This window comes from Haplochromis burtoni, unplaced genomic scaffold (assembly GCF_018398535.1).
Source record: "Haplochromis burtoni strain Fernald_Lab_line unplaced genomic scaffold, NCSU_Asbu1 Contig_75, whole genome shotgun sequence".
Taxonomy (NCBI): domain Eukaryota; kingdom Metazoa; phylum Chordata; class Actinopteri; order Cichliformes; family Cichlidae; genus Haplochromis; species Haplochromis burtoni.
This window is the reverse complement of record NW_024582436.1, coordinates 616,570-643,088: the sequence shown is the minus strand read 5'-3', so window position 1 is coordinate 643,088 and position 26,519 is coordinate 616,570. Positions and strand designations below refer to the sequence as shown.

At 39.5% G+C, this 26,519-nt stretch overlaps 4 protein-coding genes across 7 annotated transcripts in view; all 4 read left to right on the top strand.

Annotated features, from left to right (window-relative positions):
* Window positions 1–1,219, top strand: part of cfap97d2 (CFAP97 domain containing 2) — a 2,392-nt gene extending 1,173 nt beyond the window's left edge. The window contains exons 3-6 of the mRNA XM_005935812.3: window positions 116–196; window positions 418–536; window positions 628–811; window positions 941–1,219. Coding sequence (XP_005935874.1) covers window positions 116–196; window positions 418–536; window positions 628–811; window positions 941–1,102 — 546 coding nt within the window. The 3' untranslated portion in view covers window positions 1,103–1,219. The remainder of the gene's footprint in view (window positions 1–115; window positions 197–417; window positions 537–627; window positions 812–940) is intronic.
* A 494-nt stretch (window positions 1,220–1,713) lies between these two features.
* cdc16 (cell division cycle 16 homolog (S. cerevisiae)) lies at window positions 1,714–11,704 on the top strand. Of its 2 annotated transcripts, none has more exons than XM_014337961.2 (18): window positions 1,714–1,927; window positions 2,106–2,160; window positions 2,424–2,518; window positions 2,674–2,712; window positions 2,836–2,976; window positions 5,207–5,366; window positions 5,476–5,570; window positions 5,924–6,057; window positions 6,263–6,342; window positions 6,437–6,486; window positions 6,568–6,641; window positions 6,755–6,880; window positions 7,435–7,587; window positions 9,030–9,093; window positions 9,193–9,254; window positions 9,521–9,656; window positions 10,354–10,444; window positions 10,873–11,704. In XM_014337961.2, exons 1-18 carry the CDS (start codon window positions 1,880–1,882, stop codon window positions 11,124–11,126), a joined length of 1,857 nt encoding a protein of 618 aa, XP_014193447.1. In that variant the 5' UTR covers window positions 1,714–1,879; the 3' UTR covers window positions 11,127–11,704. The 2 variants fall into 2 exon arrangements, with proteins under 2 accessions (XP_014193447.1, XP_005935875.1); XM_005935813.3 differs by having other exon boundaries at window positions 2,421–2,518.
* A 1,490-nt stretch (window positions 11,705–13,194) lies between these two features.
* upf3a (UPF3A regulator of nonsense mediated mRNA decay) lies at window positions 13,195–18,643 on the top strand. Of its 2 annotated transcripts, none has more exons than XM_005935814.3 (10): window positions 13,195–13,582; window positions 14,283–14,389; window positions 14,480–14,586; window positions 14,819–14,917; window positions 15,074–15,184; window positions 15,282–15,337; window positions 15,416–15,574; window positions 15,678–15,811; window positions 16,185–16,485; window positions 17,340–18,643. In XM_005935814.3, exons 1-10 carry the CDS (start codon window positions 13,442–13,444, stop codon window positions 17,526–17,528), a joined length of 1,404 nt encoding a protein of 467 aa, XP_005935876.1. In that variant the 5' UTR covers window positions 13,195–13,441; the 3' UTR covers window positions 17,529–18,643. The 2 variants fall into 2 exon arrangements, with proteins under 2 accessions (XP_005935876.1, XP_005935877.1); XM_005935815.3 differs by having other exon boundaries at window positions 13,196–13,582; window positions 16,185–16,473.
* Window positions 18,644–18,736: 93 nt separating this feature from the next.
* Window positions 18,737–23,563, top strand: p2ry8 (P2Y receptor family member 8). 2 transcript variants are annotated; one of them, XM_042221815.1, is made up of 3 exons: window positions 18,737–19,541; window positions 21,394–21,707; window positions 22,053–23,563. In XM_042221815.1, exons 2-3 carry the CDS (start codon window positions 21,421–21,423, stop codon window positions 22,750–22,752), a joined length of 987 nt encoding a protein of 328 aa, XP_042077749.1. In that variant the 5' UTR covers window positions 18,737–19,541; window positions 21,394–21,420; the 3' UTR covers window positions 22,753–23,563. The 2 variants fall into 2 exon arrangements, with proteins under 2 accessions (XP_042077749.1, XP_005935880.1); XM_005935818.3 differs by lacking the exon at window positions 18,737–19,541 and adding an exon at window positions 19,550–19,773.
* Window positions 23,564–26,519: the final 2,956 nt, after the last annotated feature.

Here is a 26,519-nt window from a genome sequence, read left to right as displayed (position 1 = left end):
GCAGGGGGTTTGTCACAAACTAATCTACCTTTTTGTTTTATATAGTTGTTTTAAAGTCAGGATAATCACGGTTTACCGCCTCAGACAGACATGTATGTGTTTTTTTCCCCCCAAGGTGATGACAGCGAATCCAGTTGTAAACACGGGTCCACCAAAGACATATAGTCACCTCACTCCCAAGCAGAAGAATCACAAGGTTGTCCTTTGAGTGAGAAAACATAAGAAATTTAAATGAATAATTAGAATCACAAAATTATTTTTACCTCCAGTCAGTGTAGAATAAAGTATTGTGAAGCCTGAAGTGATCCAATGTAATAACAATGTTTTAGAGTGACTAAAACACAGTTTTTACATACATGTAGTTAGAATAACCTCCTGTAAATGTGACTGTTTCTAATCACATTTTGTTGAATTAAGACTGAATCGCTGAGGATGCTGGAGATTCAGAGAGAAAACAATAGGCTTAGAGAGAATATATCACATATTATGAGCACACCTGGAAGAGTCGACAACTGGAATTTCTATGAAAAGAAAAGGTCAGTTAAGTTTCGTAATAACCGTGTCAGAACAATAGGGTTTTCAAAGAAATAAGGCGGCTTAATTGTGCTTTCTTTTTCTTCAATATAGCCCTGGGAACAAAAATCAGCAGCTGGAAATGCTCAGAATTGCCCAAGAGAATCAAAGGATCCAGCTTAAACTGAGCCAGTGCAAACCTTTCTATGTGAGGGCTTGGCACGAGGATTGGCTCAAAACTACCGAAGTGATGGAAAGAATTAGTCACTATCCTCATGACAGAGAAAATCAGCAAAAGGTGTCCTTTTCTTTCTTCCTTAAAGCTGCATTGCATTCCTTAACTTCTATGCTCTATATGCTTTTGTTTCACACTATATGTACAAATCAGATAAAAATGTGAACACCTGATCTCATGTGTCACTGCTAGGGACAAGAAAAAAGCAGCAAGGTAAGCAGGAAATGTGGTGCAAAGCAAAAGAAGAAAAACGAGCAACAAGGAAGAGGATACAGGAACACAGATACCTTTAAAACAAATGCACTACCAAATGACAAAAGGAATGAAAGAAAGAAATCACAAGATACACCCTAAAATTCAAAATAAATCAATTAAAGCAGTCATTCTATTGACAAGTCATATGTTTTTGATGTATTTAAAAATGCCAAGGACTCCTAATAAACCTAAAAATAAAAACAGGAAAAATGTTAATGCCGTGCAGTATTTGTTATTCTGTGATTAGGTAAGCAATTTTAAATGCAGTTTTCTTTTTCCTTTTTTCATATTGTTACTTTATTTGTATTTCATTTAATCCTGACTTCATTCTATTATATTTTTACTTTCAGAATACTTCTTACATTATTAAGATATTTGTTTAGTCATTAGTGTTTAAAATGTATTTCTCTTTTATCCCTATACCATTCTGCCGATTTATTCTATTTGTTATGCATGTATTGTGTTTATTTAACTGCTGTAAGATGAAAGGTGTTCCTGTTGTATCTGTCTTCACTGTTGTTAATGTGATGACAAATAAAAACAGGGGAAATACACTGAAATAACATATATTATTGTTGTTGTTGTTGTTGTTGTTGTTGTTGTTGTTGTTGTTGTTGTTGTTGTTGTTGTTGTTGTTGTTGTTGTTAGGTTAGGCGGCCCGGGGGCCAGGAGCGTCAACGTGGAACTTTCTATCACGACGTAGTTTCCTTACGGAACGGTTTAGCGGAGCACTCATTGCAGAAAGAAGCCGCGGGTTTGATTTTACGCAGCTAGCGAGATCTCACGTAGTGTTTTAGTGCATAGCTTCCTCTGCTTCTTAGAATGACACACTTGTGATAGTCAGAACTTTTGACAGTCCACTTTTAAAAAGTCAAAATGAATCTCGACAGACTCAGAAAGCGAGTGCGGCAATACATCGATCAGGTAGGAAAAAATATTAGTTTCTGTGTTGCTAGCTTACGCTAGCTTTTTTTTTTTTTAGCACGTTTGGTGTCAGTGGTAACGAACTCTTGCTGTTTTCCTCTTTAACAAATAACAGCCAGTGAGCAGCTTGACATATATTTTGGAGACTGATGCGGTGCCTTTGTGTGTTTGTTTACAGCAACAGTACCAGAGTGCTCTGTTTTGGGCCGACAAGATAGCATCTCTCTCTCACGGTGAGCAAATTACGGTAGTTCTAATCTGTCTGTTAGAGTAGCATTACTTAACCTGTCAGCAAAACTAATGATGGTGTGTGTGGTGCTTCATGGGAAGTGGTTACGTTTTCCTGTTACGTTGCAGCTGAAAGAAAGTTTTACTAGCGGTCTGGGCGGATAACAGATTAGCATCCTAGCACATCTTCATTGGTGTGAAACCTGCCAGCGATAACTTCCTAACCTCTAAAACTGATAACCCTATCGACTTTGTTTACATACAGAAGATCCCCAGGATATTTACTGGCTTGCTCAGTGCCTTTATCTGACCTCACAGTACCACAGAGCCTCCCATGCCCTCCGTTCACGTAAACTTGACAAGGTGCGTTGCGTGAGTGTTGAAAAGTGGGTGATTGCCTTTATAACCGTGTTTAGTACGGGAGTGGTGTGTGTTAGAGTTAAACTGTTTGTCATAAAAAAGTCAGCAGCATAATGTCAGACCAAAGTTTTAAACATCTCTTGTCTTCTCTTTAACAGCTGTACGGAGCTTGTCAGTATCTTGCTGCAAGGTGTCATGTGAGTAAATGGAAGATGCACAACATGCCAGTTGTTAGAGCCTTTTCTGCAATCTTCTAAATTGCAGATAATCGATTAGATCTGTGATTTTTAATGCTTCTTATTTGTTTCTGCTTTTTCTAGTATGCTGCCAAAGAGTTCCAGCAGGCCTTGGATATCTTAGATGCAGAAGAGCCAGCAAGCAAAAAGCTTTTGGACAGGAGTGGAAAGGAAGACAATGAGACATCAGAATCAACCAAGGATTGGGACATGTCCCCTGCTTCTGTAAGTCTGGGTTGCCATGTGGTGTGTATGTTTAATGAGTTATATTTTTAAATGATTTGACCGCTCATTATATCACAGCGGAGTTGTAGATAGAAAGCCCTGTACTGCCCTATATTGCACCTTAATTTGTTTTTATATAATTGCGTGGAATGAGTCTTGAGTTGAATGTTTTTAATAGGCAAAAAATACTTAAATAAGTAAATGACGAGTTAAATTTTTTCTTCTTTTTTTTTTCTGCTGATCTGAAAATTGATCCGATCTGTGACAAAAAAAACATGATCCAGTCCAAACCGTGAGACTTTTGATCCGTTGCACCACTAGTATACAGTGGAATAAACAGTTACTGATGTGTAGTAATGACAGAGAGTAAGAGGAAGAAGCTCCTCATCATTTTCTCTGTTTTGGCCTTAAGGGAGCGGAAGTGCTTCCCAGACCTCAACAGTGAGAAGAGTCCATTGTTGGGATGAGAGAGATCCCTCATAATCTTCTTGGCTTTGGTCTTGCACCGCTTAGTGTAGTTAATTGCTGTATGTGTGACGATGTTCTTGCAAACTTTCATTCAGATTGGCCCACCTGTTAGGGAGGAGATGGAGGTGCATACAAACATACATAACAGTAAGAAGATAGTTGATCTTGTTGAGGACTTTAGGAATTTTCGTAAAGCCCCTTACTTTTTAGCTGCGGACAATATTCTACAATACTGACTTAGTGTTATGTTTGTGGCCTGATCACATGTAGTAACCAGTTATATTGTAACCTGTTTGGGTATGCTAAGAAAAAGACACTTAACGTTGAGATAACTGAGTGTTAGATTATTGTATAAAATAGTGTTGATTGCATCCTTTGGACATGCTCTGCCAGCTGGCGTGGTCTTTTCACATGACCTCACGAGGGAAAATTGAATACAGAGGAGACGGCGTCAACTTCAGCTCAGCTTGTCAGTCTGTTAAACTGCTGGAGCACCTGACTCAAGCACACTCTCCTTCGCACAGATGCCATTTACAAAAGTATTTACAATTAGCCAACAACGAGAAACCATTTGATGCTTAAGAGACACAGAGGGACAGTAGGCAGTATAGCTTTGGTTTTTTAACATGAAACTAATTGTTTCAGCCAGGGGACATATAAAAATGACACCCTGAGACTGCTTTTTAGTTTTAGCTTTCTTTTTTTCCACTGTGATATTGTTTTTGTCACTATTTAGCTAATATGAACTAATTTTAGTCTGTTAGCAGCAATCAACCTAGTGAAGTCACAGTCTGTACTGGACGAGATGGTGCTAGACATGCTCTAAAAACAGTCACTTTTAACTTAAAACACTTATTTTTTGTAATTCCAGCTTCACAGACAGTGTTAGATTTGTGACAGTCAATTAGAGCAGGGCTCCATGGTGGAAATTACCTTAATACATGTAGAGTTTCATATCCAGTTTAAGTAAAAGTGAAATAACTGCTTAACAATTTAATTTAACAAACATAATCGAGCCTTGTAACTCTCCAGGAACTGAAACTGAGAAATATTTTCTATCTGCGATGGTGTATCTTGGGTTGCTCTTCTTTCCTACCATGTAAACATTTTCCATTTCCATTCATCGTTTGCTCTTCCTGTGTTATTGAGTACAACTAGTGAGTGCAGCGAGCGGTGCTCAGTTGAGTCATTTGCTCACTTTTGGTTTGCACATCACCAGCTGATAGTATCTTCTCTTATGTCTACACAGCTAGGTTATACTTAATAGTATATTTGTACCTTTTGTGAACCACATTTTCTGTTTCCACCTTTAGCGAGAACCATTTTCATGTGCAGTGAAAGAAGCGCTCGGGAAGCGTTGAAACATTTTAGCACAAACAATGTCCCCCAGACTCTGTAACTCTCCTCCTTTGGACTTGAGATTAGTGAATTCTATAATCTATTTTAAAAACCAGTTACCTATGCTCAAGTTCCTCAATAAGCACCCACACTTCAAACAAATTAAGAATGATCAAGGTCTTCGAACATGTATTGAGGCACGAAGGATCCTTTGTACCAGTGAGTTATGTCCCTGTGCAAGCCACACAAATTCTGTTTGTAGAGAAATAACATAAATTGTCCTTTCCTTCAGGATGTGAGAATTATCTCAAAATGCTGTCCAGTGTCGTTATGTATGGAGTATTAACACTCTATGAAATTATGTCCAGTGTCATAGACTCAACCTTTCTTTCTATTCATCTTTGCTCCCAATGAAATATTTCAGATCAGCAGCTCCATCTGCCTCCTGCGGGGTAAGATCTATGATGCCATGGATAACAGACCACTGGCCACCTCCAGCTACAAAGAGGCCTTGAAACTGGATGTGTACTGCTTTGAAGCCTTTGACCTTTTAACGTCCCACCACATGTTGACTGCACAGGAAGGTGAGACTCTGTGGCCAGCGTGTGCACTAAGAATTCCATTTTGTGCACATTAATGCCATAATAATTCCAGTAGTTTATAACAACGCTGTACGTTTTCATCTTTCAACAGAGAAGGAGTTCCTCGACTCCCTTCCTCTGAGTCAACAGTGTACTGAGGAGGAAGAGGAGCTGTTACACTTCCTTTTTGAGAATAAATTAAAGAAGGTAAGGGGTTATGCATTTAGTTTAACAACTGGATTTTAACTGTGAATTTATAAAGTTGGGGGTATTTTTTCCCCCTCTTCTCAAGGATTGCAACCAAAGGCCCAACGCTAACAGTGAATTTATGATTAAGGATATTTTTTGTGATATCAGCTCACTGGTTTGCCATTGCTGATAACAAATTATAGAAAAATGATCTCTATGCAGTTATTATAAGCATGAGTGTGTAGAGTGACTGTTGTCTGTTGTTGCTGTGTGATGGTTTTGTTTGTTTTCACACCATCTCACATTTTAACCTTGCTATGTGCTTTCACAGACATGAATTTGACACATGCTCTCTCTGCTTTCCTCTGCAGTATAACAAGCCCAGTGATTTAGTGGTGCCAGAGATGGTCAATGGTCTTCAGGACAACTTGGATGTCGTCGTGTCTCTTGCTGAAAGGCATTATTATAACTGTGATTTCAAGATGTGCTACAAACTCACATCAATGTAGGTGTCCCAGGGTTTTCATTTAGTAGTAGCAGACTTAGTGCCAGTGTAGAATCTAAGAAAATGAAATCTAGCTGTAGATTTTGCTCTTTAACGACACTAGATTATATTTGTATACATTTAGATTTATGAATGACTAGCAAATACATTTTTTGTGACTTCTGATTTTGGTGATGTACCTGAAGTACACCTGTTTTGATTACAGGGTAATGGTTAAAGACCCCTTCCACGCCAGCTGTTTGCCAGTCCACATAGGAACACTGGTGGAGCTTGGAAAAGCAAATGGTAAAATATATACACGGGTTTATTCATACAGCATGTTTAGTTTGGTTCCCCTGAATATCAGTTTAATGTTTTTGTTTTGTTTTTGTCCGCGCAGAGTTGTTTTACCTCTCACACAAACTTGTAGACTTGTATCCCAACAACCCAGTAAGTTTTTTTTCATTATTTGATCTGTTATACATTTTTTCCCCCAATTATTTTGCTGATAACTAAAAACCTTTTAACCAGGTGTCTTGGTTTGCTGTGGGTTGCTACTATCTCATGGTTGGCCATAAAAACGAACATGCTCGACGATACCTCAGGTATTTATGTTCCCTCTTAAAGAGAAATCCATCCTTTTTGTTACAAAAAAAAAGTTACTGACAGTTTATGTTCTGGTCTCTCAAACATATTTGCTGTTGTACATCTCCTTAAGCAAAGCCACCACTTTGGAGAGGACTTACGGTCCTGCATGGATTGCCTATGGGCATTCCTTTGCGGTGGAGAGTGAGCATGACCAAGCCATGGCTGCCTACTTCACTGCTGCTCAGCTGATGAAAGGGTAGGTTGATGATTGATGTGTCAGAGAATGATCCATACGCATGTAAAATGTTTGTCTGTAAATAGCTGCGGTTGGTAAAGAATTTTGTTAAAACTTTAATTACAAAAGAGTCAAATGTTTCTATCGTGTCCTTTAAAAACCTCAGCAGTATCCAAGCATAATGCCATCCAGGTTGTGTTGAACATACATATATTTTTGCTGTATTTTTGCCAGATTACATGCTGAGAGCCACGAGTATAAAAGCGTTTCCTGTTATTGACAAGAAAAAAATATTGGCTTAAATGTCTGCAGCCATTTTTACAACCTTTTATTTGTGTGTTTGTGGTGTTGTTTTGGGGTCATTGTGACATTCCTGCTTTACATTCATGCTTAAGTGCATGCTTTTGACTCCTTGAATCTTTCTAGACTATAATGGTGACTAAGAAACACAACATACTGTCACATGTAAAAGTCAGGTCATGTTATTGTTGAGTATTCTGTGTGCATTGACGTGCTTGTAAAACATGAGATGAGGATAGATTCAGCTTTCCTGTGTCCTGTACTCTGTTACACAGGTGTCACTTGCCCATGCTCTACATTGGGTTGGAGTATGGATTAACCAACAACTCCAAGTTAGCAGAACGTTTTTTCAGCCAGGCTCTTAGCATTGCTCCAGAGGACCCATTTGTCATTCATGAAGTGGCAGTGGTTGCATTTCAAAATGGAGAGTGAGTATGACGGCACAAACACCCTTAAACTTTTTGTTGGACACATTTAGGATAAATGCTGTCATCAGCAAATGGATATTGGTATCATAAACTGTATAGAATGGATGGGTGTAATTACGCTCATGTCTCCTGTTGGTCTGCAGCTCTGCTTCGGTTCCCAAATTCAAACAAACACTGTGGTATGAACGAGAGTTAAAAATTGCCCAAATTCTTTCATCTTAAATAAAATGATCAGTGTGGCTGCTCTTCTGGGTGTTACAGTAGAGCTTAACCACCCAAGCATCTATGAAAAAGAGGATTTAAGAAGTTTAACAGTTACAAAATTAGCTCAGTAGTTTCCACCTGAAGATGATTATACCATGTTCTGATTGAGTGATTTCTAAAAAGCTCAAATGTGCTGTTCTGGTATCACTTCAGACTTGAATGAAGACAGAAAACTAAACAACAGCAATGTTTGTACATTGAAGTTGATCTAGGTGGTAGCTAGCTACAAAGCTATGTAGCTAATTAGGATATTAAAAACACATTAGCAAAGTAATGATGGAGGATGAACGTTAACTGTTTCTCCCTCAATAAAACTTAATGTGAGGTTTCCCGATGGGCAAAGAAAATGCAATCATAGGGCAGGTAAAGACGCTTAAAACAAACTCCAGTCAACAGAACATCTGTAATGATCCATCCACAGCACGAGGTTAGACATCAACATTTTTGTGCGTGTTTTGCATTACTTCCTTTGGAAAATTGCTAAACCTCAGCTTAATCTACCCATTCAAACAGCCTAAAAATGTGATGCACATGATCAGAGCTTATTTTTAGAGGGTGTTTATATTAAATTAAACAAAGATGTAAAGCATTACAGCACATTTAAAGGACGACAGCCTTAATGAACAGAGTAGGAGCTTGGCCCCGTAAGCAGGTTTGGTGCGTCACTTAACAAGCGGATAATTAAATGAGGTAAATTTAGCAGCTAGTTACCAAGTTTTGCTGCCTTTGTGAGCACCCAAGTGTACACGTACACACGTACACAGATATCATTTAATTATGCATTATTTTAAGCTTTAGTTCATTGAAGTTGTCTAAATCATGTACAGTTGTCATGAAGGGGGAGTTTATGGACAAATTGCTTTTTGTGACCTTTTGTTCTGTAAACATGCGAGTTTCAACTCTAATGTTGGAAATCACTGGACCGTGACAACAATTTTGGAACCAGCCTCAAGTAGCCATCTGAGGAAGTCGTTACATAACGTGTGTTTGCATTTATGTAATCTTGGTTTTTATACAGTCTTGGTATTTAAGTACAGTGTAGGAACCATGTAAGAGATCTAAGAGATGTTGCAAATTTGAGTAAATCCTTATGTATAGAGTGCACTGTTGTCATGTGTTAGTACACAGATTGCAGACAGTTATTTAGTTGCTTTCTAAGAACATTTTTGCTGTTTCAGCTGGAAGACAGCAGAGAAGTTGTTTCTTGATGCACTGGAGAAGATCAAAGCCATAGGGAATGAGGTAACAGCTGATGGTTTTAACTGATACCATCAATGTGATCCATGTCTTGAAAACTTAAGTCTTTGCAATATTTTTGTAATTTTGTTTTTTTAATTAAAGGTTACTGTGGACAAGTGGGAGCCTCTGTTAAACAACTTAGGTCATGTATGTCGGAAACTGAAGTAAGTACTACTTAATTACATCAAGACTGTATTTGCAGACTGTGTTATGTCTCATTGCCATGGTACATGATACGCTCAAAGTTGATTTTATAGTTACTGATTAATTTGGAAAATTATATAGCTGTTGTTATTCCATCAGCAAACATAGAAATGGAAAGTTTTGTAATCATTTTAAATGCACTATTTATGACATGTAAAGCCTGCTGATGATGTTTGGCTCACTCAGTGAGTAACAGCTTTGCATGTTGCTGTGTTTGTTTCCTTAGAAAGTACGACCAGGCTCTGGAGTACCACCGTCAAGCTCTGGTGTTGATCCCTCAGCACGCCTCCACCTATGCTGCGATAGGATACGTGCACAGCCTCATGGGTGACTTTGAAAGTGCTATTGACTACTTCCACACGGTAAACTTTAAAGGGATCCGTTGGTTTTGTTCCTTGTTTGTCTTTTAGTAAGAGGCACTCACAGGGAGTTGGAGTTCCTGTGGGTTCTTAACAGTCTGAAACAAAGTTACTAAAATGAATCTCTCATAAGATACCTGTGTTACTGGTATTTTAGGTAGCATTTTTAGTAGGAAAGAAGGAATAATGTATAGCCTATGAGATTTTTTTTTTTTTTTTAGTTAACCAAACACGTACACCAAAAAAAAGTACACAAGAATAATCTGACATAAACTATACACCGTCTAGATATCGTACAGGTTCACTTAAAATATAAAATGACTTAGCTCCAAAACTTTGACTTCTATCACAAGTTAATAAGATAAAGTAGCTATATTATAGTTGCATCTTAAAAAATATAATATTGCCCAATGCACAGAGGTATTTTTGATTTAGCAGTGACTTTGTTTTGGGGGTTTTTAAGCCACAGATATAATGCATGACTTTGATCAATGTTTGGTTTTAATTCTTATTTTAGCTCTTGAAACGTTCATTTTATTTCTTTATTTGTTGTTGAGGGTGCTGTCCAGAATACTAGCAGCCATTAAAATAACATAATTGTATTATTAGCACATAAAACATAGTCAAAACAATCTGTTTTTATCATTTAAAAAAAAGGGTTAAAGTAGTTTGTTGGGGGGGTTTTGTCTTTCTTTGGCAGGCACTGGGACTGAAAAGGGATGACACTTTCTCTGTGACGATGCTTGGCCACTGTATTGAGATGTACATCGGTGACACTGATGCATATATAGGTTGGTTTCAATTTTGGAAAATATTTTCACATTTCTTATGTCTCATATAAAGTAAATTGTTAAAGAATTTAGCTGTAAAAAATATTCATAGTCACCTTTTTTTATTATCTAAAAGGGCATTTCCTTTGTGTGAGATTAGGCACCTTCTTAGGAACCTGGTATTTGTGATGCCACCATAGACAATAAAAAGGTCTGGAGGCTAGCTGTGGTTGCAAAAAGACTTTCTCAGGAAAAGCATAATCTTCTCTAATATTCTCCACTGAAATCCAAAGCTATCTGCAGCAATATATTAATAGCACTATAGACTAAAGGGGTAATTATAAAAAAATAGATTTGGGCTTTAACTGTCCTTTTAAGTCTGCGTAATTGTAATTACATGAGTGATATCTGCCTGAGAAAATGAAGACTTCCTGTTTGTTTCTGCTAAGGCACAGACATCAACGATAAGGTGCGAGGCAACTTGAACACTCCAGCGCTGATGAAGATGCTGAACACCTCAGAGCCTGATGACCTTCTAGCCACTCCGAGATTGGAAGACACTAGCATCATGTCTTTGGAAACGCCTATCCCAAATCAGGACAAGATGATGCTGGAGACGCCGCTTCGGCTCTCGTTAACCCTGGAGTGTGACATGTACGAGAGCGACGTGATGTTAGACACCCTATCAGACACCAGCACGTGATCTCTGCCACGAGGTGGAACTGTCGTGGCAACAGGGTGGCATAGGTTCACATATCCATGCCCAAGGACAACACAAAACCTTAGCACCTGCTCTTTACCAAAGGCTTCCTGAGGTTTCCCCGTCTTGTGCATAGTATTGTTGTTTCTCTAAGCAGCAAAACACAGAAGAGGCAGTTGTGAACATTATTAACATGAGTAAGTATAGATTAAATCTGATACGGCACCTGCTGTATTGCATATTATGTTTGCATGAATGCACTTTAAAAGGGGAATGCCTTGGTTAAGGTGCTTAGTACTTGGCCTAGCAAAGGCACAGCACTGGACCTTGGGTTAAGACACTGGGATCATGTGTTCCTATGACACTTGAATGAATAGGGGAAAGAAGCCACACGCCTCACGTCATAAATTAAAGACTACAGTTCCTGTGGCAGCGCCCCCACCCCCAATGCTTAACCTGTGGATTTTCAACTTGAATAAAGAGCCAGCTAACAACAAGCCGTTTTTGGTGGGGGAAAGTGTTTTGATTATTCTTTCAAGAAACAATGCATTTATCTTGAAATAAAGAAATGTTGAATAACACCTAATCATTTTTTTTAATTATTACTATTGATTTCAAAAATCTACTAAACACAGTTGGTTCGGTGAATAATAATGAGAAGTTTTTAAATATTTTTCTTTTTCTACACATTTGTTTACTAAGTTGTCAAAGCTGAAATGTTGTAGATTATACGTTTGCTGGTTGAAAGAGTTCTTTGCAACTTAACACGAAAATTAGTTTGCTCATAAATGTGTTCAACTGAACCACTAAACAGAGAGATTTGAAGGAACAAAACACATTTTATTGTGTGGTTTTTGACACCTCGTCATTCACAGCTGAGAATGGTGGTGTTTGCAAACAGTAGGGACAAAATGAAACCTGGTATCACAAAATTAGAAGTAGGAAACATTTGGCTTGTTTTTCTAGTAACTTCTCTAAAAAGCAACAGCTTTTGTTTTCTCCATATATATATTTAGCTCTGTGGAATAAAAAAAACAAAAACCATTGTGGGTGAGAAGTGTTTAAAACTTTTAAAAAGCTGATTGGAAAGGCAGGAATCTGCTGCAGATCAGCAGCATTGAACTAACCTGCAGCATTGAGCAGCCTCTCACGTGTCTTATTCCAGTTAAGGAGAGGGGTGGGATCTCTGAGCTCGAGTGAAAACACCGAACTTGTCTCCATCGCTTCTCTGAGAGCCACAGGACAGATAGGGTTGTGCTATTTACCGTGGGGTCCTTCTGTTCAATGGAGAGCGTGGAGAGATGGGCTGCACTCCAACTAAGTCAACCGGCATTTACACCCACGATAAGGTCTGCCGGGACTTGGACACCTGCTCCACTTTTGTCTCCAGCATGAAGAGCTCAGAGTCGACACCAGAGGGACCTCGGCTGTGTGCAGAGCCCAGAAGCAGCAAGGAAACCTTCCTAAGTAGTGAGTGTGCTGCCAACCTAAGTTCAGTGCTGAGTTAAAGAAAAAAACTTGTTTGTACTTGGAAAGAATAAAAGTACTTGTTTATAAAAATAGGTTTGAAAAAGTGTGAGGTTTATTCCACTGTGGACAAATTCGCCAGTTTGCCGTGTGCACATCCATGCCGAGTCCGATGTGAAGAGATGGCTTTGTTGACCTTTTTGCAGTTCCCTGTCGAGACATCCACGGGCGGTCAGTGAGCCAGTCTTCCTGCCATGAATCGTGGAGTTTTGCGGGCAGCTCATCGTCTGCGAGTCAGTGCGACATGAAGCCCACCTCGGGATCCTCACAGTGACACCGAAAGAGCCTGTCTTATAGAGTTACATACACACTGCGTGAGTGGGAGTGTGTAATTATTGCAAGAACTGTTTCTTACGTACTTTTCGGTACTGATTAAAGACCGTTGTGGATGCTTAAACTAAATAAATGCGTTTTTCAACCAAGTGGATAGTTTCCCTTGTTTATTTATAAAATTGTTTATTTCTATTATTTTAGTTGTTTTGCTTTTTTTATTTTAGTTTTTAAATTTTCTTTTCTTTTCTTTCAGTTGTTGACCAAGCTAGAACAACAGCTCCATACAGGGAAACTACGTAAACTTCATACCATAAAACCGCTTAAAAACAGAGAGAGAGACTCCAAAAAGGCTATAAAAGCGATAACAATGTTTGTTGATTAAATAGTTTGCCGCCTGTTCTTTCGGCCTTCGGGATATCAAAGCTGTCTTTTCCAGCCTCTGTCCGCTCGCGACATCACTGTATTCTCGCGAGCACTCGGTGGCTTAACGCGGGCGAAGAGAAGGGAGATGGAGAGAGATGCGGTCTGAAAAGGACCAGATGACCGTGGGCAAGGAGAAAAGCGTCGTCGAGATACAGTTTAGGGACATCCCAAGAGAGCAGGAAAACACTTCCGGCAACCCTAAGCAGAAAGAAGAGAAGAAAGAGGTGTTTACAAAGGTGGGTAGCCGAGCTTTTGAACCGTGTCGCATTGTTTACGCTGCTTGGGGGGGCCGTCATGGAGGAGACGCGGAGGGATCGTTTCAGCACCGCGGACAGCGACGAGAGTTTGAGGCAGTGGATTCACGACGATCCCGTGGATTCACCCACTTACAGCCTCCTCTCAGCTTACATGTCACGTTTAAGTCTGATTTCATTTAATGTAACGACTCTTCACGTTGGTATTTTATGATGACATTCCCATGTAGCGTTCAACGGAATGCAGAATACGACTGCTGGCGATTCTCAAAACTGTCTCCGATACACTTCTTGTTTTCAGCATGCATGCCCAGTAACCCCACTTTTAGGCCTTAATATCATTCCCGTGTTCTTTGAATATAAGAATTGCTGCAGCAGACACTCAGTAATTGTTTAGTGTGTTGGCTCCCATCACTGCTAATGTTTTATTACATCGCTCTATCGTGTTTGAGCCTGTTTAAATTCTTTGTTGAGTTAATATTTTCATAGTTTCAATGACTGCGCATTTGCCTCAAGTAGCTCTTTGGTGTCAAGTTTTGAACAACATGAGTTTATATGGAGGGGGTTTTTGGGGTATGTATATGTTGTGCCTTTGTAAAGTTGATGGATTTATTTATCTTACTGTATTTCTGTGTAAAACAAATGTTAAATAAAAATAACAAACATACAAACATGCTTATAGGTGGTGATTCGAAGGCTCCCACCCAACCTGTCAAAGGAGCAGCTAGAAGAGCAATTGAGTCCACTTCCATCTTATGACTACTTTGAGTTTTTCCCAGCAGATCAAAGGTATCAATATTTTCTGAACTAGGTGATTAAAAGTTCTGTTTTCTTACAAATGTAATTATGAAATTTTGGGATGCCATTTTCTCTTCACAGTCTGTACCCCCACCTGTTCTCCAGAGCGTATATCAATTTTAAAAACCCTGAGGATATCCTGCTGTTTAGGGACCGATTTGATGGCTATGTCTTCATAGACAACAAAGGTACTTCTTGCCTGCTTTTAACACATTTTAACTTTATTGTCACTGCATCACTGTTGGCACACAGGGCCACATTATCCTGCTATGTTAAATGCAAATAAAAGCATGTTTGCTTTACGGTTACAGGATAATCTTTATGGGCAAAGAGGTCGCTTTAAAACTTTTGTTGCCATTGTTACTATCTGATAGCTAGTCTGTCAGTGATGGGCTGCTTTCTGTTTCAATATTTATTCAGGCCAAGAGTATCCTGCAGTCGTAGAGTTTGCTCCCTTTCAAAAGATTTCGAAGAAGAAGCTAAAGAAAAAAGATGCCAAAGCTGGGAGCATTGAAGAAGGTAAAATACATTAGAGTCTGTCCTGCTCTAAAGCTGTCCTAAATACAGTTTGTCATTCTTACATGGGTTTAGGATGTTCAGAGAATCAAAAGTGTTTAAATAGGACACATTTAGGTCAGAACTTGTTAATTTAGTATCTGTTCCATTCTGGGTCAGATCCAGAATATAAGCGGTTCTTGGAGAATTACTCCTGTGATGAGGAGAAGTCTATGGCCAACCCTGAGACACTGCTAGGAGAGATAGAGGCCAAGACCAGAGAGCTCATAGGTACAGTAAAATATCTTCATGTGTCCATCTGCCTACTAATAGCGTACCACAGATTTTTATATATTGATTAACTGATTCTATTGTTTCTTGATTTTAGCCAAACGGACGACACCGCTGCTGGAGTACATCAAAAATAAGAAAATTGAGAAACAGGTAGGAAGGCGAAGCTATCTCCAAAGTGTTTTTGAAATGTGAAACATCTATTTCAAGCTGTCCCATCTTCCTCGACAGAGAATAAGAGAGGAAAAGAGAGAGGAGAGAAGAAGAAGAGAGCTTGAAAAGAAGCGGCAAAGGGAGGAGGAAAAGAGAAAGAGGCGGGAGGAGGAGAGACGCAAGCGAAAAGAGGCAGAGAAGCAGAAGAAATTGTCTGACAAAGACATTAAAATTAAGGTAGCCAGTCAGCATAAAAATCTCATTAAATAACCCTTGTTGTTTAGATCATGCAGTGGCGTGTAGACATGGAGTTTTTTCTGTATTATTTGTGCTCCTTCAGCTCCTTAAGAAAAGTGACCGGGATGATGATGTGGATTCAGACCGAATGAAGGACAAGAGTGACACTGGAGAGACAGACAGAGGCAAATGGGAGAAAACTGGAGGACAAATAAAGTCAAAGGACCCCAAAGACAAGTAAGGACTGTGAAATCATTCAGACATGTTGACTGGTTTTGATTTTGGCTGACAGAATTAGATCACTACTAGTTAAAATACGGCACCCCTATGGACAGTTTTCAGACATATATATGTACCAAAACACAAATCAACACCATAAATATTTTGATTGCATTTAACATAACATATTAGCCGCAATATTTTATGTATTCTAAAGGACAATCATTGATCTTTGTAGCATTAATATACAGTTAATAATTACAAATTGTATTGCAGAAAAACAAAAAAATACTTTTAAAAACCTTCCATGATGTCTTATAATGCAAATCTTTTGCAACTAGCATCCTGGTGTCTAACCTGGTGTTTCTGCAATCTATATTCTGACCACTAGAGGTCAGCCTGAGAGTGACAAGGAGCAGCGAGAACAGCATGGGCGCAGGCAGAGAGATAAGGATCACCGTGGGAAAGATGAAGAGAGGAAACGACAGAGGCATCACTATGAGTTTGACAAGTTCATGCGGCGGAAGGATGAGACCAAATGGGGGAAGGGCTACTGCCAGGACCGAGCAAAGAAAGAAGGACACCATCATGGCTATTCCTACTGTCCTGACAGTGGAGACAAGATAGGAAAGGAGGAGAGAGAGGACCTGGGTAACAGGAAGGAACGCCTCCGAAACAAGGTGAGCGAGAAGGTGAGCATGAGAATGGGGAGAAGGCGATCGCTGATTGTTTCATCACTAATTTGTTCATCTGTGTAGACTTGTTTCAGATATTGATTTATGTGTGACTGTCTCCATCTGATAGTAGGCCAGCTTATGTTTCTTCCAAGCAGGCCTGTGAAAACACTATTAAATGCATCATAAACAAAGATATCATCAGTGGGTTTTTCAACTTTTTTTTTTGCTCCTGCCTGACTCTCAGACCTGTGAAACCCACACTGTTGTTTGAAGGCTGTCAGTTTCACAGCTTCATTTGTGTTTAGAGCTAGGTGTCAGTTAGTGTAGCCTCAGGCTTCAAGCAGAGATGATGCCAGCAGCTGTAAATTCACTACTTATTTTTGTTTGCTTTTGTTCTTTTTCAGCCACACGGTTTTCAACCCCCAAAATAACAATTTTTAATGCCCTATTATTTGAAGCAATTTACCAGATTCTGTGCAACTCCCACTGGAATCACAAAATACTTCAGTAAATGGTAAATGGCCTGTATTTATATAGCGCTTTACTAGTCCCTAAGGACCCCAAAGCGCTTTACATATCTAGTCATCCACCCATTCACACACACATTCACACACTTCAGTAGAGCTTTATATGCAGCAGTTTCACCTAAAAGAACTGTGAACTTGCTTTGTTGTGTATGAATAAGCAGATCCCTTTTAGAAATTGAATGAATGGTATTTAACCTTGGAGATAGTTACTGCAATCACCCATAGTGTGCACTATTGTAATCACAAATTGCAAGTAACCACACATAGTAGGTAGGCTCAGTGTAATCAAGTTGCTACTATATAGTGTCTCTCCCATGTCCCTGCGCTCTTTTCTCCCTGCAGGACCGTCCAGCCATGCAGCTCTATCAGCCAGGTGCACGCAACCGGAAGCGCATGAGCTCGGCAGGCAAAGGCTACGACTGCATCCCTGTGGGCCACTCGCCTGAATCCAGGACGGAGCACTGTTATGAGGTTGCGACCATGGCAACGGGGCTGGAGAAAGGTTTTGAGAAAAGTAAAGATGAGCATTGAGCAGTGTGGACGCTTTAAGGGGTAAAAACGAGTTAATTATTCATCCGTCACCTAAGTTGGTGGTGACAGATTCGACTGGTTATCACTGAGCTTTCAAGATGAATATACCCCGCTGAGAAAGAAAAAGCACTTCAAAAGCAGCCTAGTAGTAATTTTTCTGTGTGTTAGGTGTGATGAAATTCAGAGATTTGGGTGTTGGTCAGGATTCTGTTTTGGGGGTTTTTTGCCTGCTGGAGCATGAAGACTTGGAGGAAAGAATACCAGAATGATAGCACAACAGTGAAACAAATCTTTTTTTGTTTTATGCCCTGCTCTTCCTGTGTTCTCATTCAGAGATTGGCGCTATAGCTGCTACTGAAACTGCTCTGCTAGCTACTTTCAACTTCATCAGCACTTGAGCCAGTTATGTGTCATTCTATGTAGTGATAATATTGAAGTGTGATCCCTGTGGGAGGCAGCTAATTGGCAGCATCCATCAGTAGTTTACTTGTGAGACCATTGCCTCATCCTCTGCATCCTCTATAGTTCTCAGATCATGTATATTTTATAATGCTCTTATAGATTTTATGTAAACTAAGAATATTGCAACTAGAACGTATAGAAAATGGATGTAAACAATGCCAGGCAGGAAATTTTGTGTGTGTTGTTGTGTGTAAAAGCGAGCGAATGAGGGGGAAATGTTCCATTTTACTTGCGTGTCTTAAATTTGGTCCATCCTATTTTTCAGGCGTCTCTGTCTCTACAACAGAGATCCTGTTTTTGCGTGTGAGCCAAGCTTTGTACTTGATCACCCAGGAGCCAGGAAGAACACATTCTCTACATTTCTATAAAGTATTTCCTAGAAATAAATTATGTAAAATTGCAAAGTATGGCACCAATGGGTGACCACTATTAATTTTTTATGCTCTTTGCATGGTTTTCTAATAAAGCCATCAACTAAATGTAATGGGGAAGCTACAAATATTCATTTAAAAAGCCTTATGTTTTTGTTTTTGTTTTTGCACGTGTCCCAACATGGAAACTGACAGTGTTTAAACATGTAATACCTCTTGGATCATTTTGTTGTTGCTTTAATTTTCCATAAGTGTGAGAAAATAAAAAGACTAAACCGTTAATTTTTTCTGTTAGTGTGGTTGTCTAACAGTTTGGGTGAAGGCAGATTTACCTGTGCATAATATGCATTAACAGTTGCTAGTTATGAGTCATTACTGTTTGCATATGAATATAGTTGGTATTCGGTCGTTGCAGGAAGAGTAAAGTTGGTGAAGTGAGACTGTTGAAGGCTGGGTCGCAAGTGACATTGAAGAAAAGTTGCTCATGCATTTTGTTTTTGCTCTTTCTTCAGAATATCCTCACAGACACAGTTTGTCATCTTTCCCCCAGATAAAGCAGAACTATCATAATCAACAGGAAACCAGCAGAATAAGAGCACACATGTACACACTGTAATTCTCATGAACGTGCGAAAAACATGCATTCTCACTCACAAGACTCTTAACAACTGTAATATCACATTCGTAGGTATATGTTCACACTTTCATATAGGTGTTGAAGGTGGCAGTTGGTATTTCCTCAGACCTAAAAACTCTCTCACGATCCCTCTTTATAGTCTTTAGTCCTTAAACTTCGTTAGTTTTGCTCAGTTTTTGTTCAAATTTATCCCCCCTCCTCCTCCTCGCCACACACTGGCATACATGTCACAGGTTTTACTTTATGCCTTCTCTCTTCTTTATAATCTCACTTAATGAGCAAAAGCGAAAGAGACACTATGACACTCTGGGAACTCCCAAAGACTTTAAGAGGTTTACTATAAATCTGTACACAAACATAGTGGGTTTTTACATTTCAGTCTCATTTCTTAGAAGCTCTCCGTAGAGTTCGGTCACACAATGTTTTACTAAATAACTGATTACACAGGAGCGCCATAGCTGAAGTTATTATGGCGAACATGGGAAGGAATAAGACGAGCATGTGGGGGAACGTGGCAAGTAAACGTGTGCTCATAAGCTTGAGGTGAGTCACACATGTCTGCCTTGTTGCAAGTAATTTCCAAGACTGAATCTAATGGGTGGCCGTTAGTGCAGTTGGTAGGATAAAGATTGTCACATGATCCATTTCCTGCGATTCTGGCACCGTAAGTTCAAACCCCCATTTCCTCAGCAGCCTTCCTTAGTCACAATATCTGTAACCCATCTATAACTGACACTCAGATGCCAACTTGTGGCTTCAGCGTGTGTTCGCAAAGGTGAGTTCTCAGCTCTTGTATACAATACGCATTATTTCCCAGTGTGTTACTGAATAAAGACGAGCCCAGTTGTTATTGTTATTATTTTAGATGGTTTGTATTCATTTTTACCTTTTCACTAATAGTAGATTCAACATGATGTTTTGTTTTTTTGTTTTTTTAAATACATGTGCTTTAGTTAAAAGTTAAAAAAGGAAACGATTACGACAGCGTTGAGGCGACAACAGTTTGAACAAATTTCATGAGAGGCAATGTGAGTGAGTTTATGTAATGTTAAAATATAATTCTGAAGAACACATTAGTAAAAATGTGCCTTTATAGTGGTATGAGAAATAGTTTTCAGGAAATGAAAAAGGGTAAGTTACCAAAATGGTGTTGTCGTCACTAACAGTAACAGCGATGAAGTAATAACGTAATTCCCATGGCTTAAAACTGAAAGAAACTTTCAATGACTCAAAGTTGGTGGTCTGTAGATTTCACCTTTCTTTGTAATGTGGTAACTTTGTTCACCACGATTGCCATGCGGGCCATGGCGCGTGAGGAAAAAGTGCTTGTATTCACTGCTTTTGCTGTAGCGTTCATCGTCTCGCAGTTTCAGTTTACGGTTTTAAGCCTTTTAAGGATATTGTTTGCTACAGGTTACAAATCAGCTCCCCAGAGCATTTCACAAGATTGAAAAAAATAAGCCATAGCAACAGTTGGCACTCTGCACCACAAATCATGCATACCTTTTTCCTGTGTGAAAACTCCACCCGACACATGTGCTGCTCGCACGCGAACATCAACACAGAAATAGATTCCTGGAATAAGGGCAAAGGTATTTGTTTCACACCTTGAGATCAATCATTCGTGTTTCTGCAGCAAAATACTGTTTGTAACAGCACTTCAGACAGGATGAGAGGGTTTTTTTCTTCCCTCAGTCACTTATATTGATGTATGAGAAATGCAGGACATCAAGATGTGCTGCAAGCTGTCAGTGCAAACAATCCCTCCAACTGTACTTTAAATTGTGTATGCAATGTTACACTAGTGCTAAGTTTAGTTGATTTTGACACTTTTATCACCAGGACAGTTCTGCACTGATTTATTTCTTTTCTCTTTTTTTAGTTGTGCTGTGATTTTCATTTGAGTTAAGATTGTGTTTACACTTTCATTGTTGGGAACAAGTGATGTGGTTTCCAATGCTTGTGTGGGCGAGAGCAGTGTCGGTGTTTATCCATTCGGTGTGCTCATCCATGGCTGCTGTTCAGATGTTAACAAAAAGCTGTTATCATGTAACCAAACAGGGTACAGCACAAAGGAATGGTGAAATGGAGTCATTAATTAAGCTTGGTTACTTGGTACATTAAATTTACATGACTTACTCAAATGTAAATATTTCACACTCAAAATTAAAAAAAGATTTCTGACTTGCCATTGTAATATTAGAGGCCACTTTCAGCTGCTTGATTTTTTATTTCTTTTTTTATTAAGCGATTGGTGTGCATGCTTGTTTCGGTAAATCCAACATATATATTTTTAGAGTGTAAATAACATTTCTTTACTTCCACCAGTATATTGTGAAAAAACTGACTTGTCTTCTGTGAACCTCACAAGGCTTTTCTGAACCCTTGCACACAGGTGACGAGAGACCGCTCGCTTTCAAACATGAAGGTGAATTCCAGCAAACTAGACAACGCCACGATAAACTTTCTGCAGAATTCTGGCGCCGCCATCTCTATCTCTATTTTGTACATATTCATCACCGGCATTAACTTGGTGGGAAATGGCTTGTCCATGTGGCTTCTCCTCTTCCGTACCTCTCCCAAGTCTCCTTCCATCATCTTCATGATAAATCTTACCCTTACCGACATGGCTCTCGGTGCTGCTCTGCCCTTTCAGATCTCCTACCAGCTCCAAGGATATCAATGGAATCTGGGACCAAACATGTGCAGGTACTTTTTATTAAACTCGGACATTAATGGGACAGGGGGATTATTGATTAATCTGCAGAAAAAACTTGCGTTGAAGACAACAAAGTTATATAGATATATCAAGGTATATATATACACATGTGCCACAGCTTTTCTTCTATTACACTGATTTTATACAGATATTTCAAGGGAGACAGAGCGTGACAGTCTTGATGCTATGACAGTGAAAGTAGTCACATCTTTAAATAGAAAATATACGAAAGTGTAGTCGAGATTCACTTCATTTTCCTGAACCTGTTACTGATTATTTTTTTACTTCAGCCAGCAATTAAACAGAAAACGTTTTTTCTTTCTTCCCATTTACAGTTTTGTGACCCTCGTTTTCTACTCCAATATGTACTGCTCCATCCTTACAATGATGGCCATCGGTATCGACCGCTATCTGGGCATTGTCAGGCCCATGCTGTTCAGGCGGATCAGGAAGAAGAGACTGATCGCTTTTATCAGCTGCTTCGTCATGTGGGGTTTGGTCCTGAGCACTCTGTATCCACTGATGACGACAGACCTGACCTATCACGTTCCTCAGCTTAACATTACAACCTGTTTTGATATACTGAAGACAGAAATGCTTCCATCCATGGCGGCCTGGGCAGCCTTCCTCTTCAGCATGGTCTTCGTTCTCTTTCTCTTTCCGTTCTGTGTGACATCATTCTGCTACATCAGTGTCATACGCAAGCTGGCCAGTGATTCAAAGACATCCCAGAAAAAGAGAGCAATCCGTCTGGCAGTCATTGTTCTCTTAGTCTTCACATTCTGCTTTGGTCCAAACAACATCCTCCTGCTGATACATAGCGTGCTGAGACTCTACTATAAGAAGTCTATCTACACAGCCTACAAGCTGTCTCTGTGCTTCAGCTGTCTAAATAGCTGCCTCGACCCATTCATTTACTACTTTGCATGTAAGGACTTCAGACAAAAGCTAAGAGAGATAATACATCTGCAGAGTTTGAGCAGTGGAGATTCAATGAAGATGGAAAATAAAGAGACTTTGTACTCTGCGCAGTGAGGTCAAGAATGAGCACAGAGAAAGGTGTTTTTGAAACCACAATCACCACAGCATAGAGCGAGAATGGGTCAAAGGGGAAGAAAGACTTCAGAAAGGAAGTCAGAGCGGGTTACTCTGAGTCAGAGAAGCTCTTTGTCTTGAGTCAAATCTCAAAATCATTTGTGCCAGTTGGGGTTTTTTTGTTTGTTTTTTCTTTGTGTGTGTGTATAACAGAATAAATGAACATGAAGAGCAGCTGTGTGTCTTGGGTAACTAGTTATCATCCTTGCATTAGCTTTCTATTTATTTTAAAGAATCCATCACCTCATTACAAAGCACATTTGTCATAGGTGGAAAACCCTGTTTCCCCTTATTATTTCTGATCTGACTTTAACAAATGCAGGATTTGTTAAGTGGATTTTCCAAGCCAGACAGAAATGTGATCATGAGCTGGAATAATCCCAATCCACAAAAGACAGACCCCCACAATCACTCGGGCACAAAGAGTTTCTGGCAAAAGCCTGGTGCCACAACCCACAGGACACCCCAAGGGTCCCTTGTCCTTGTGCCATTGCATCAGAAGTGGTTTGGCTGACTGATAGGGATCTACACAATCTTATGCAGGTAGTTTTAATGATGTAGCTTATATGTATATATCTATATTTTAACAAACATTCATATAACAGTTGTTTTTAGAATATATGTAGCATGTGCAATTATGTAGCATAAATCAAATATGTTGTATGAGCCGCACTGTTTTTGACTTTGTAACAATGTATCTCATTATTTTTTTAAATACCTTTTCTCTGTACTGTGTGTGTATATATATACACACACATGTGTCTATATATATATATAGACACACGTCTGTGTGTGTGTGTGTGTGTGTGTATATATATATATATATATATATATATATATACACACACACACACACACATACACACACACACACACACATATATATATATATATATATACATACACATGTGTGTCTCAGTTTCTTCATTTATATAAATAAAATTGTTATTATTATTACTATTACTTATTTTATTAGTAGTAGTAGCAAGGCTGGACTGGCCGCTCCTGATTTTTCGTTTTAATGGGCCGATGGGGTTTTATTTCTTTTCTTTTTTTTTAATGGTATAAATGAATGGTGGTGGATTGGCCAGTTGGTCATGATCGACTCTGGGCTGGACCAATTACAGCCGAGGAGGTCGAACTTTAAAGTTGAGGTGAGAAGGAACGCGATTTGTCCCGTACTACTTCAGCTAGAAAGTTACTAATTCAATCATGAAACTGATCAGTGATCAGCTGATCGGCTTTTCTCTCTGCGCCAGAAAGAGGAAACCAGCGGAGGTCGCATTAAACAACAGCAGCACGTTGAAGCTTGATCAGCTGTTGTTAGCATTTATTTAATATTGCTTTCTAGTATCAACTGATGTTTGCTGGAGCCACAGCTGTAAAAGCTGCTGGTCATGATTTCGGTTTGGATATGTGGTGAGAGGGAAACATGAGGATGAAACCAGGAGATGTCCTTACTGAATCATCACAAATGAACAGGTGATGGAGAAACAGGTTTACATTTTAGGTTGAAGGGAAGTTATGAACTGTTGCTGAGAGACAAATAACACCAGGATCCTCTGTAGCTGACAGCTGGTAACTGTGCAGGGGCGGGTCTAGCAAAGTTTTGCCAGGGGGGCAGGTAGGGCATTAACAGGGAAAGGGGGGCACAAAGAAATACTTTTTTTTCTTATTCTTATGTCTAGCTTTTATTAAATATTTATCTGAATCTTACAACCAAAGTTTTCATCTGATTTAAAATGTATAAAAATCCATTATTGTATTCAGTAAGTATTAAGGTTAGCATATACCCTAGTAAGTTATAGGGCTTTGGAGCGTGATGTCACGGGAGGGGGCGTGGCCATCAGCTATGGCTCGTACTTGCTATGTTGTCGGTTGCAATGTTAGATCGCACGATCGAGAAGGGAATAAGCTGGAAAATGGGCTCTCTTTTTATCGTTTCCCCTCCTGAAAGCAACATGAGGCATCTCATGTATCTGATGTTACCAAACGTGAACATCAGGCTTGGATAGCAGCGGTGAGACGAGCTGATATTGAGTTCTCTGCCATCATTTTTTGTTGGTGTGCTCCCGACATTTTCATTCAAATTCTAAAGAAATTCATATTGCTCTTTATAGGCTTTTAGTTTTATTTTCAATGCGCTGAGGTCATAGAAAATTAGAACAAACATCTTAATGTGTGATGCAGCAGAACTGTGTTCTGTTTATGGAGTAGCTTATCGGTGACAACTTCTCCAGAGTAGTGAGTGGAATTTGCCTTTTTTTTTCGGACGGTGTGTTTATCTTTTCTTCTAGAGGAATTTTTGGGGCAGCTGCTGAGGAGAAGCCAATGTTATGTGCAACCTCTGGCTGTATCTTGGTCATATGGTCAACGTACTCACAACGTGGAGGCTCAAAAGTGGCCAACTCTTGTACCCAACCGTTTGTGAATTAGATGTGCGCCTCCAGGGATTTATAATTCCGAAAATGATTCGCCGTGTATGCGCTGACTCCACAGACAAGGTACGAGAAGGTATCAGGGTAGGACAATGGCGGTAGGTCTTCAGGGTTTCTACTCCACTGCCGTATTTCATACGGGTCCACATTACCAGTGCACGCTATTCTTTCCAAGTACCGTCTCTTGGCATCCGGGCGCAATCTGTCTCGATACAGTCCTTTGACTTTTGAGCTGATTTTGAGCATGGTTCTGGAAGTCGTCCTTCCAACACAATGTGTTTGTTTTGATTCGTGGCCTTCTCAAATGGCGCCGCGCTCCCACAATGCATTGCGGCGTTACGTCAACTCCAAAGCCCTATCTGATCGTTAAGTCTGACGTCACTAGCTGTGTCTGGGCCTAAACTCCGCTGCAGGTCCATATATCAAACGATCACTATGGCATTACTGAGAGTTGAAAAACTGTCTAAAGTCTTTCATCTTTAATAAAATGATCAGCGTTCTGCTCTACCAGGTGTAACAATTGAGTTTAACATCCAGGCATCCATGAAAACGGAATTTATGACATTTAACGGAGTTAGAAGTTAGCAGGAAGTTAGCTCGCTAGCTTCTATCTAAATACAATATAGCATGTCCTGACTGCGGGGTTTTGGAAACAAATTAAAACGTACAGCTCTGTTATCACTTCCAACATAAATGAAGACAGAAAACTAAACAGCAGTGACGTTTGTAGGGTTACTGAAGTTTGGCTAGCTGGTATATAATGATGTGCTACGTGACCGCTAGCGACACAGCTATGTTAGCATAATATAAACAAGCTAACTTTTTTTCCACTCGATAAAAGTTAACGTGAGTGTTCTCGGTGGTCAGGAACAAATGTAATCGCATGGCAGGATGCTGTAAAAGGACCAAACTTCAGCCAGGAGAACAACTGAGATAATCCATCCACAATACGAGGTTAGTCATTCATATACTGCTGCATGGGCTGGGCTGTAGTTACATCCTAAGGTTTTAAAAACTGAGCTTAAATAAATGATTAGCGGTAATAAAAGCCGAGGGAGGTCAACAGTGATCACTGACTGTTTTAGGAGCTTTTTGAGATTAAATAGAAGAAAATACATAACATTAAACATGTTAACAACACAAAAGCCATATTAAACGCAGACTACTTTAGGCCCGGAAGTAGGATTCGTCAGTCATCACTTAAGACCGGATTGTATTCTTTCCTTTGGGAAGGTACCATCTGTGCAGTCTGCAATTCTGTTGAAGAAA

Coding starts and splice junctions, on each gene's coding strand:
- cdc16 (XM_005935813.3), top strand. CDS start 1,880: ATGAATCTCGACAGACTCAGAAAGCGAGTGCGGCAATACATCGATCAG. Junction 6,058..6,262: donor TGCTACAAACTCACATCAAT/GTAGGTGTCCCA, acceptor TTTTGATTACAG/GGTAATGGTTAAAGACCCCT. Junction 6,881..7,434: donor GCTGCTCAGCTGATGAAAGG/GTAGGTTGATGA, acceptor TCTGTTACACAG/GTGTCACTTGCCCATGCTCT.
- upf3a (XM_005935814.3), top strand. CDS start 13,442: ATGCGGTCTGAAAAGGACCAGATGACCGTGGGCAAGGAGAAAAGCGTC. Junction 14,918..15,073: donor AGCTGGGAGCATTGAAGAAG/GTAAAATACATT, acceptor ATTCTGGGTCAG/ATCCAGAATATAAGCGGTTC. Junction 16,486..17,339: donor GAAACAAGGTGAGCGAGAAG/GTGAGCATGAGA, acceptor TTCTCCCTGCAG/GACCGTCCAGCCATGCAGCT.
- p2ry8 (XM_042221815.1), top strand. CDS start 21,421: ATGAAGGTGAATTCCAGCAAACTAGACAACGCCACGATAAACTTTCTG. Junction 21,708..22,052: donor CTGGGACCAAACATGTGCAG/GTACTTTTTATT, acceptor TCCCATTTACAG/TTTTGTGACCCTCGTTTTCT.